Source organism: Saccostrea cucullata, unplaced genomic scaffold (assembly GCF_032062105.1).
Source record: "Saccostrea cucullata isolate Sc308-1 unplaced genomic scaffold, CSIRO_AGI_Scuc_v1 ctg14, whole genome shotgun sequence".
Classification (NCBI taxonomy): domain Eukaryota; kingdom Metazoa; phylum Mollusca; class Bivalvia; order Ostreida; family Ostreidae; genus Saccostrea; species Saccostrea cuccullata.
Window position 1 is genome coordinate 226692 of NW_026941090.1, and position 12062 is coordinate 238753.

At 34.4% G+C, this 12062-nt stretch overlaps 2 protein-coding genes across 2 annotated transcripts in view; one reads left to right on the forward strand and one right to left on the reverse strand.

The window, feature by feature from the left end:
- Window positions 1-2453, forward strand: part of LOC134257146 (protein argonaute-2-like) — a 34400-nt gene extending 31947 nt beyond the window's left edge. The window contains 1 exon segment of the mRNA XM_062739786.1: window positions 13-2453. Coding sequence (XP_062595770.1) covers window positions 13-118 — 106 coding nt within the window. The 3' untranslated portion in view covers window positions 119-2453.
- Window positions 2454-5163: 2710 nt separating this feature from the next.
- Window positions 5164-12052, reverse strand: LOC134257144 (zinc finger protein 14-like). The gene is made up of 6 exons (XM_062739784.1): window positions 11969-12052; window positions 9783-10022; window positions 7495-9146; window positions 7259-7392; window positions 6807-6991; window positions 5164-6472 (listed from the first exon to the last, which is right to left on the reverse strand). Exons 2-6 carry the CDS (start codon window positions 9991-9993, stop codon window positions 5613-5615), a joined length of 3042 nt encoding a protein of 1013 aa, XP_062595768.1. The 5' UTR covers window positions 9994-10022; window positions 11969-12052; the 3' UTR covers window positions 5164-5612.
- Window positions 12053-12062: the final 10 nt, after the last annotated feature.

Here is a 12062-nt window from a genome sequence, read left to right on the forward strand (position 1 = left end):
TTTTATCTACAGTGGAGAAGGAAGCCGTCATTCTGATGAAATGGAAAGGACACCTTCTGCCATGGCTCGAGCCATTGCAGTTCATCCAGACACTGTGAAGGTCATGTACTTTGCCTAGGTCAAGGACACCACCATAATAAAGACAAAAGCTTGTCAAAAGCTCACCAGAAAAGATATCTGACAGAAACCAGCTCAGTCAAACCTCGGAAAGTGCTAGTACTGAAGATTCTAGTCATTGGCCACCAATGTACTACACACTTTTATTTTTCTCTTGTATTTTTTCAACATCTTTTTTGAAACCTTCTTTTCATCTAGTTTTTTTTTCATCAGATGAATTGGTCATTTTGTGTGAATAAAGAACACCAAACTTTTTTTCCTGTCAAATAAAGTGCTAATTTCACTTTTAAAAGTTTTTTCCCCCTACAATATTTTGTAAATTTATTTGATATAAATGTATGCATGTTCTTGTTTTTAGTTCCCACAATTTATGTCTGTTTTGACACTAAATATTTCATTTGGGGCAGTCCTATGATTTCTGTTGTTCTGAACAATTTGTTGATAACTTGGAGATCAATGACGAGATCAGCTGAACATTATATGAATAAAATAAGATGCAGACATTTGCAATAAAGTGTGAATATGTCATAAAAGAGGTGATGGGGTTGTTCAATCTTTACCATTGTGGTTTATATATATTGTTCCATTTTTCTGTTCAGTACAGTAGAAATATTCATATTTTTCCATCTTGTTAGTAGAATCTCATAATTCAAAGCAAATATCCAATTACCAAAAATAAACTTTGATAATTTTTTTTGAACATTTAAAATTGTAAAAGGAAAAATTGCTTTTGATATACTTGTATTTAATCTGAACTTGAAATATTTATCTTTAATCTAGAATGAAAAGATGTTTCATCTACACTGGATTTAATCAGCTGCTATTTTTCATACATGTACACCCGTACTTTGTCCCACTTTGAATTTTATATTTTCATATCATGTTTTTTCATGTTTATAGTGTCACATAAGCCGGGAAAATCATTGTTATATTTAGACATTTTATGACTTTCTCTATTGAGACCAAACATTATATTTCACCAGTGTTTGATGTGCATTACAATTTTTGTTTACAATTTCTCAAATACATCTGCAGATTCATCATTAACCATTTATTCTTGGATTGTTGCTTTTTGAAAGAATTTTGATTCTTTACTTTACTTTTTCATGAATCTTGTTATTATTATCAATATTATACATTGTTAGTGCTCAATAATGTAAAGTAAAAATTGAGAAAATTTTCCATAGATAAATTTCAGTCTTGGTTAGTAAAGGTATTTTAAGTGTTCTAGTCCATGAAAAGTTCTGAAACATGAAATAAGCTTAATTTGTTGTATGCAAGAAAATACTGCATAAATAGTACAATGTGGTGAACTACATGTATTTCCCAATTTTTTGTCTCTAATCATGTCAAAGAGTACTCAGTTGTCATCTACCACAAAGCAATGAAATGGCTGTGTAAAAAAGATCAATAATTATATATTGTCTATAATCAGTGTGTTTTACCCTTTATACACGTGTTTGTACAGCACTATCTCCTTTTTTTGTTAGGACAGTATATTTTGTTATAGAATAATGTAAAATTACTGTAATTTGGTGCAAATGTATGGTACCATGTAAACAATATATTTAATAATTAGTAGTAATAAGTAGAAATAATATAATAGAATTAAATAATTGCTGTAAATGTGGAAAAGAAAAAAATACCATCAAAAACTATAGTTTATACATTAATAATGAACAACTAGATTTTCCGCATTTGCAGCACTTTAAATAGCAATAGGCATGTGTAATTATTGCATGATGATCTTGTGTTTTATTCTGATTTATGACAACAAATATTATCGGTCTGAAGTTTCATCAACAATGTGGGCAGCTAATGGTATGATAAAGAATCAAGTACAAAGTGGTATTTTGGGAGGGATTTCATAGTTTGTCCCAGCATGAAGATGTATGATGCTTCTCATACAGCTAGATCATCCAACAATTGAGACATTTCAGGCCTATTATTGTTGCAGAAGGTTGTAAACAAAGATTTAATATGATATATATTATTTACACTAATTCAGTTTTTCAGTGCATAGTGTTCAGTTTATTATTAGAGAATTAAATTATACTCAAAGAATTATTGATACATGACATTGATGCTGGGATAAATTATGAATGTTTAACATATTTGTCATTACAGAGCATTCTTTTAAGGTAAAAATGCAACATTGAATCCATTGAATAAGTTTATCATTTTTAACAAAAGTTTACTAAAGCACAACTTTATTCATATCCTATATACAGTATATTTAAAATATGTTGTCATTTATCTGTTAAATATTTGTTTTTTATCTGTTATAATTGTAGGTTTACAGCTTAAGATTAACAAAATAAAATATTTGTCTTTTACATGTGGTTTTCCATAATTCTATATAGGAGGAACCCCACACTTGCATATACGTATGTACCTGATTGTTTAATTAGGACAAGAAGGCAAATATAAAGAAATGGGGGAAAAAATGTTTAAACAGTTGAACTTCGGCATCTCAAACATTGATATCTCGAATACCATGGATACATCGAAGTGATTTGGAAGTCAAAACCTTCTTTAAGTATTTTACCCTCGATATCTCAAATCATCGCATATCTCAAAGTTTTTACTCTGACAGTCCCATCAAGTCAGGTAACAAGATTTGACTTTACCTATTTGGACTATTTCTGTTGTTGAAATAGTTAAAAGTTTGTAGTGTAAAAGTTTGCTTTGATCTATGAGTGAGGTATATATATATTGGTCTTCACCTTAAATTGCACGACTCAGTTTTGTAGTCGTCAGGTCTTGAACCCACTACCTTCGAATCACAGAGCAAGCACTTCACCAAATGAGCTTCCAAAGTGGTCTTCTCAAATTTGAGAAATAAATTTCTTTAATGATGCTTAACAACTTCTCTTGACTGAAATAAGGTAAATTGAGGTATAATTGTGGACAAAAACAAGATTAAAATGTTTTTGAAGCATATCTGCCCTTCCAGTGTGGAAATATTAAAAGGATCACTTTATTTTAATGTAATGATAGTGAAAGAATAAATAAAGTAAAAAGTATCAGGACAATATCTCCAACAATCTTTCTGCTTGTGCAATGAAACTGAATACAAGTAGTTGCATGTTCTCAAAGACATTAAGGAAGACTCTAATAATTACGAATTCATGCATTCTGTCTTTTTGTATCATTTGAGTTTCCAAGTAATATTTCATTACCATAAAAAATCTTTAAAAGCGATTTTGTGAATATCCCGGCTCATTATGGTTTTGAAAAGCCAACTCTTGATTTTGATGTCAATGGTCAAGGTCAGACATTAATATATTGCAAAAAATGGCTTCCAGATTTCAGTTTTCTTTGGGCTTTTCCAGCAAAAGAATGAGTACCATTTTGAAAGAGTTCCATGTGTAATTCTATTTTAAGAAACCACTGTATTAGCATCTTTAAAAGTATTCATGCTTGTGTCACTGCCAAATTTAACCAAAATTACGCTAAAACAAATTCTTCCACTTTCAGTAAGCCACAAATTGATTTAGCAGAATAAACACCTAGACGAAATGAAAGATAATAGACACATCAACATTTCAAAGGGTCTTTTGGTTTTCATTCAGTAGAGCTTAATTTTTCCTTCAGTAAATCGACAGATCATTCTACTATCAAATTTCAAACAAGAGGCCCATGGGCCACATCGCTCACCTGAGCACTAAGGGTAGGAAAAAGTAAAGAATGGCTTTTTATTGTAAAGTTTAAATCCAAAAGTAGTCCCATGACCAATCATGGATTTGCTATTTTTTAGAAAATGTATTTTAAAGAATTTTTCTATCTATATCTTTAAAAACTTTGGTCGGCCATTTTGGCCCCGCCCTACCCCCGGGGGTCATGATTTGAACAAACTTGAATCTACACTTGAGCATGCTTCCATATAAATATGATGAATTATGGCATTGTCATTCTTGAGAAGAAGATTTTTAAAGAATTTTCCTATATATTTCTATGTAAAACTTTGGTCGGCCATTTTGGCCCTGCCCTACCCCGGGGGGTCATGATTTGAACAAACTTGAATCTACACTACCTGAGCATGCTTCCATATAAATATGATGAATTATGGCATTGTCATTCTTGAGGAGAAGATTTTTAAAGAATTTTCCTATATATTTCTATGTAAAACTTTGGTCGGCCATTTTGGCCCCGCCCTACCCCCGGGGGTCATGATTTGAACAAACTTGAATCTACACTACCTGAGCATGCTTCCATATAAATATGATGAATTATGGCGTTGTCATTCTTGAGGAGAAGATTTTTAAAGAATTTTCCTATATATTTCTATGTAAAACTTTGGTCGGCCATTTTGGCCCTGCCCTACCCCCGGGGGTCATGATTTGAACAAACTTGAATCTACACTACCTGAGCATGCTTCCATATAAATATGATGAATTATGGCGTTGTCATTCTTGAGAAGAAGATTTTTAAAGAATTTTCCTATATATTTCTATGTAAAACTTTGGTCGGCCATTTTGGCCCCGCCCTACCCCCGGGGGCCATGATTTAAACAAATTTGAATCTACACTACCTGAGCATGCTTCCATATAAATATGATGAATTATGGCATTGTCATCTTTGAGAAGAAGATTTTTAAAGAATTTTCCTATATATTTCTATGTAAATCTTTGGTCGGCCATTTTGGCCCCGCCCTACCCCCGGGGGCCATGATTTGAACAAACTTGAATCTACACTACCTGAGGATGTTTCCCCATAAGTTTCATCTTTCCTGGCACAGTGGTTCTTGAGAAGAAGATTTTTAAAATTTGCCACCAAATTTTCATTAATTCCCAATTATCTCCCCTTGAATAAGGGCGTGGCCCTTCATTTGAACAAACTTGAATCCCCTTCACCCAAGGATACTTTGTGGCAAGTTTGGTTGAAATTTTGAGAAGAAGTCGAAAATGTGAAAAGTTTACAGACAGACGGACAGACAGACAGACGGACGCCGGACAAAATGTGATCAGAAAAGCTCACTTGAGCTTTCAGCTCAGGTGAGCTAAAAAATCTTACATAAAATTATTACCAGTAAATTTTCAAGAATAATTGTTAAATTGATTTATTTCACTCTTAACATTTCTGAACATATCAAAATCAGCATGGAAGATAAAAATGTTGTAAAAGGTTTTGCAGGGTTTGGGAAAACATATTCTTAAATTCGATTTCAAAGTTTTAAACTTTCAAATCATAAATATGATATAAACTTTATATGTAAATACAGGTACATTTGAACATGTTTAAAAAACAATCCAACATAATTTAAAAAAAAAAAATCTTTCCTTCATACTTTTAATACATTTATGTATTATTATTTAGCTTTGAAGCTTTGTGTATACACATATATAAGCCATTACTAGTACATACCATTGACGATGGATATATTTTGTGTGTGTAAGTGGAGGCACAAATGATATTATAATAAATAGTTAAACTCATCCAGAGTTTGAAGATACAAAAAAACACAAATTAATGCCTTAACATAACATATAATTCTATAAGTGTTGCATAGATTGATTTATGGCATTCACAATGGCCGCTGAGTATCCTATACTATCCTCAGTCAGCTGATGGACGTTACCAAGGGTAACAATGTTTCCATGGTTATTAACTACAATGTTTTCATGAGAGACCATGACTTCCTGAGGCACTAGACTACTGGGGTGTACATGATGATTGGGGTCAATAATTGGGTCAGAATGGACTGCCACATTAGTCAGTGTATGAAGATTGCTGACCTCCACCACAGCTGGTGCTGCTGTCAGCTGAATTTGGTGGTTTCCGTGGTGACTGGGTTCTTGCTGTGGCGGTAACTGGAATTCCTGCAACTCAAACCCTGGCTGTGTGTCTGGAATCACATCCTCCTGGACTGAGATGTAATTGAGGGACATTGTGTTTCCGGATTTCCTGGCTAGCCGTGCAGCCTCTAACAGGCTGTCATCTCTGATATAACGCACCTCTAAATCCTTATGCTTCTGTTTGATGTGTTTGCGGGTATTTCCACCGGTTGCACAAGTGAATGTACAGTAAGGACACCTGTAGGGTTTGAATCCTTTCAGCTGATGCTGAATTCTAATGTGTTCGTTCAGCTTCTGTGAGGTTTTGGTCTGATATCCACAGTGAGGACAGTCATATTTTTTCTCAGAATGAGTCCACTGTTTGTGAGCTCTCAAGGTTGAGCTAGAAATGAATTTTTTATCACACATGTTACAAGAGTACTCCCGGATGTTCTTGTGTCCATTTAGATGAGTCTTGAATCTGTGTCCCAGTAGAGTCGTGAACTCGCAATGAGGACACTGAAACTCTTTCCTGGTGTCTTCTTTTGCTTTGACTTTGTGGACCATGAACAGGTGTGCTAAAGAAAGAAATATTTTATTGTTACAACACTAGAAAACTCTCAAAGCTGCCTAAGATCTTGAAGTCCCAGAGCTTGCATGTATTTTTACTTGCAGAAATTACTTTTAACTTCAAAAAATAATGTTATGCAATAAATAAGCATTTTTGAATTCCTTTTTTAAAATGTTTGATACTCAAGAACATCTACTTTCAACTTTCACTGAAAGACTAATGAAAAGCACTAATAAAATTTGTATATTTCATGGTAAATTCTACTTTATACATTGCTTCTTTAACTAAAAAATGCTCACTTATTCTTATTAATCAGAATATAATCTACTTGAATAACTTACTGTAGAATGTAGCTTTGTTGGCTGTAGCATATGGACAGTGTTCACACTGGAACTCTTTATCTGTGGAGTGACGGTTCTTGATGTGGGACTGTAACTCGGAATCCTCCCCAAACCTCTGACCACACACCTGGCACAGGTGAGGCCGAATCCCCAGGTGCATCTTGTTGATGTGCTTCTTCAGGGTTCTGAAATGTGGAGAGGGAAAATGCATTTGTATCTTCTGCAAAATTTTATGAAAGTGCTTAGCTCTCTTTTGAAATTTTTCTGTCTTGGTGAATTTGTGGATTTGTATGAAAATTTAACAATATTGGGAATAGAAATCATCAATAGTTTTAGGTCTGAATAAAAGTCTGCTTCTCTTTACTCAACTTTAAAAATACAAATTTACAGACTAGCAATAGGTCTAAACCTGGAATCAAGTCTGTTTCTCTTTTCTAAAATAAAGCACTTACACCTCTGTCTTGAGCTTGAGGGAGCAATAAGGACATTCGTAGTTTTTATCTGAGGAATGGCGCCTCATGTGGGACTTCAGACTGGAGCTAGACATGCATACTTTATTACAGCCATTGTGTTCACAACGGTACAACTGAAAACAAAAAAAAAGAAGAATATTTTATGTACATAGGAAAGAGGGAATCTGCAATTTTTAATACAAAGAAATAGATATTCATGAAGATGTCCAAAATACCTTCATTTCATCATGGTAAATTCCATGCTTGAGGAACTGATGCACATGAAGTTGAGAGTTCTTGCAGAATCTTCTTCCACATGTGTCACACTGTTTCTTCAGGTGTTCAGACCGACAGAGGTGCTTAACGATCATGTGCCGATTCAGGGTCTTCTTCACGTGAAATGTGAAGTTACACTCGGTACACTTGTACTCTACTTCTGGGTGCTCCTTGACGACATGAAGCTTCATGGTCACCATGTTTCCTGTGGTGAAGTTACACCCCTCTACTTCACAGGTGACGGAGTTCTTTAATGCCTCCCGCACTTCTGCTACCGTCCTCTTGTGCACCCAGCGTAAATGTGATTTGATCGTCCCTAGAGAGGAATAAGAACTGTCACATTCAGGACATGGGTACTTCATATCATCTAGCTGGTGCACTCCCTCAAAGTGACTTTTCAGGGCCTTGTTTCCAACAAAAGTCAGGTTACAATCTGGGCATTCCCACTTCTGCTGCAGGCGATACTTAGGATACCCTGTTAACTCTTTAGCTTTCTCAAAACTCAGATAATGTTTCTTGATAAGGTGGCTGGCATATATTCTGCCTTTAGAAAGCACAGAGTGGCAAAAGCAGCACTTTTCATACACTTTATTGGATGCTTTTCTCCTGTTTCTTTTTGTTGTTTTCCCCTTGTTTTTCTTTTTTGGACTAAATATGGATTTCATATTCTGGACATGTTTGGCAATTCTGTAATAAACCCCTTGTTTGTCCCCCTGATTGACCTGCATATGGTTTTCCTGAGTGTGTCTGTAGAACAGGCTATAATATTGAAAGCTGCAGGAGCACAGAGTGCACATGTACTTTTTAGGGTTGTCTGTCAATGTACAATAACGCATGGCTCCTGAACTCTTTGTGATGTTGCTCAATATTGCCCTGCTGTGGGTGTAGTTTAGAGGCATCTCCTTGTGTTGTATAACAGTGTGTCTCTTCAATGCAGAATAAGAGCTTAGTGTTTTTCCACAAGTCTCACATTTAATTTTAGCACCTTTGGGAATCCAGATTTTGGTTATCTTTTTAACTGCCACTTTGGTGACATTTTCCTTTTTCCTCTTTTTCTTGGTTTCTTTCCTCCATGTTTCCTTTGAACTTTCTTTCACCTTTCCTGCTTTGGGTTTTTTGTCCACTACTGGCCTCCGTTTTCCTCTATTTCTGGTAATCATTTGGTTATCTGTTAACACTGTGTCTCTTCTGCTATCTGGTTTTGTTATCTCCCCTTGCTGGACAGCATCTACGTTAACCTTACTCTCTTTTTTCTTTCTACCTCTTTTCTTTTTCTTTAACTGTACATCAGACAATTTGTTTTTTGTTAAACTTTTCTCTATGTCATGCGTCATATCACCTTCTGATGGAATATTGGTCTCTCTGGCCTCAGAATCTTGTACATGTACATCCTTGACAATTTCATCTGATTCAGCTGCACTCTTTAAGACTTTGGGATTCATTATCCCAGGCCATTCACTGGATATGTAAGCCTGTTGCAAGAGATCTTGTGCTGTTTCCATCTCTAAAACCACTGAAGCGTGGTAGAGAGAAATTCGCTCAGGTGGAGTGACACATAACTGACCTGTGTACATGAATTCCATCAGCACTTTAAACACAGCTGAGTCCACATCTGAAAAGTGAAACAGAACATTCAGTTATCAATCTACATCACTTAATAGTGTATTGTCACAATGGCTACACTGTCGAGCAAATTTAGCCAATGCCTCATCTAAATTCTACGAAGCAGAGCAGATTGAACCCTAGGCTAACAAAGATGTGCCAAGCAAGGATTTTGCAACATGCATATAAATGACAAATTGTCTTCATCTTCTTGAACTTGACAATCGCATAACATAATATCAATATTATACTTTCATGTAAATTAGTTAAATCTGATTGGTCGAGAAACATTTGTTAAAAAACAATATTACCCGCTGAATAATGAAGCCATGCCCTCCAGCATAGCAACAGTCAACATTGCTTGGCTACAGGTGATATTCCAAAAAAAATAGCGACTGCGCAGAATTTATGTGTGCACGGTTCACTGTTATATGTATTTGTATAAAACATTCTGTATAATATAATAAATATTGCATGTAGTTGAGTGTAACATTGAAAATTTTCACCCATCGAAAACCATTGTCAACCTTGTCTGCGCCTCGGTTGACAATGGTTTTCTTGGGGTGAAAATTTTCAATGTTACACTCAACTACATGCAATATTTATATAATATTACACATGTACAAGCTAACTACATGTACTATACCTATAGAAATGACCATGTTATAAGAATCTTGACGTCCCTTGATTTTCCTCTGGAAGTAATCGGAGAATGTTGACAGAACGAGTCGATGTGTGTAAAAGGTGGATTGGTCTGATGTCACTACCTCCACATCACACAAATGTTTGGAGGCATATGCCTTATACAGGTAATCACTAAGCTTCCCATCATGCTTTAGGCTTACAAGTACATCCATTTTCCTTTCCTCTGCAACAGGTATAATGTCTACAATTTTCAAAATACCATATGTGTTTTACATGAATTTAGTGTGTACAATATTCATGATATTTGGTGGTAATTAATTGGCTTTACAACAAATTGGTGAAGATAATCTTGAATTAGTACATTACTAAATGTACTAGAATTAAATGTTTTAAATGTGTTTATACCAGACAACTAACTAATACATAAAATAAAATTTTTTGCTATGCATTACAATATTTAACGTAATTATTTCACACACAAGAACTGGACTTTGAGGTATTTTTACTTATTCTTCCTTGAAAATTACCTTGATACATAGAGATATTTGAGACTTTACATAGGATACAAATTTCCAGTTGGGGACTTGGGGTTATAAATTTCGAAGGATAAAACCAGAGACCTCGGAATAGAATACCCGTACTTTTTAGTCTCTGGTTTTATCCTACCACCAATCGGAAGTTTTATCCCATCTAAGGTCTTAATATGTATCAAGGAAATTCTGAGGAGTAAATTAGTTTACAATAAAGAACCTTGACCAGAGACATCTGAAATAATTTCTATGACAAGAAAAAAAGTCTCTCAAAGCAAACAATGTCATTTTAAAGTAGCTATGTTAATGATTGATATATAAACAAAATATGAGATGGAAGCTGGCCCAGTGGGGTGCCTAAAATGGAGTTAGATATTTTATTGTAAAAATTAGTAGGGGTGCCCCATATAGGAAACAAGTGCCTGTGCTATACATCCCTAAATCTTTGTTTCTGGGCTTATTAAATACTCAAACGTTATAAATCTGATTTGACTGGATATATCAGGAAATAATTAAAGGGGCTTACTGGGGTTTTATTGTGTGAAAACTACAACAGCGAAACTCTTCATTTTTATACCAAATATAACTCACATTAACTTCAGTGTACATGCAAAGTTTGGGCGAAATCTAGCGTCCAGGTATTTTTAGGGACCGTCTCAAAATATAGGTACATTTACTATAGGATTATATAAGAAAGTGCCAATTTTTAGCACTTCAAAGCAAATTATTTATACAAATACTACAATATACTTTTTGGTCAAACTATAATATTTGATAGTAATATTATATTTTACATTATGTGTAAGAAACACAAAATTCTACCTTCTTGTTACCAGAGGGGACATCTCAAAAGACCAAAAAATTAACAAATTTTCCTGTTTTTATACAATTGTACAGAATATGACTGGCACAAAGGTATTATATGTAAAAATAATAAGAATAATTAGATTCTCAAATTTCTATGTTTTAAATTTCAAGAGCGTATATTTATTACTTTTTATTTAATAACATTTTTCTGCCCCCGTTTCTTTAAAAGCTTCAGTTTATCATAACGTCAAAAACACACTATAACAACGTCAACCTACCTATCAATTTCAAACCTGTAATTTCTTAATTTTATTTAATTTTATTAATTAGGGGAAGAAAGTTGCTTTAAAACAGTAAATACGCTTCATTTTACTATAATGCGCGAAATTTTGCGCAGTGAAAACTACAGTCGGCCCCCTTAAAATAATGCCGCACTTGATTTTGCCCTGGTTGGATTTCACATCTCAGACAGCTCTTCTATTCATTCAATAACCTAAAAATCTAGGTATCTGTGTAAACGTATCTTTATTTGACAGATAATTTTTTATCAAAGGAATTTCATTCTAGGCCAATCTTTTACGCCTAGTTACAATTCACATGATCCTTTAAGAGGATATAGGGAGCTGTCAAATCTATTAAATCAAAGTATATGACAAAATGCACAAGTTTTAAAAAAAATGCAATTCTCAGATTCTAAAACGACGCCATTTTGATAACCTTCTTTGACCCGTACTGTACACTCATTTTTGGGCATTTTTAAATAGATTAATTAGTGATTGCTAGGGTATTAGCATTTAAAATACATTAAGGATCACTACTTTCATGTGAAATAAAGACAATTCTCTTATACCCTTGTATCTGCTTTGATTCCTCTTTCACCCCATCACCAACTTCTGTTCTGCGTGCAAGAGTTTTAGCGCCCCCTGTAGGAATTGTGAACGCGT

Bases quoted from the DNA above. Each gene is read 5' to 3' on its own strand.
- LOC134257144 (XM_062739784.1), bottom strand. From the start codon at position 9,993: ATGGATGTACTTGTAAGCCTAAAGCATGATGGGAAGCTTAGTGATTAC. The intron at 9,147-9,782 runs GTATAGTACATG...TTCACTTTTCAG, and splicing joins TAACATGGTCATTTCTATAG to ATGTGGACTCAGCTGTGTTT. The intron at 6,473-6,806 runs GTAAGTTATTCA...TTCTTTCTTTAG, and splicing joins CAACAAAGCTACATTCTACA to CACACCTGTTCATGGTCCAC.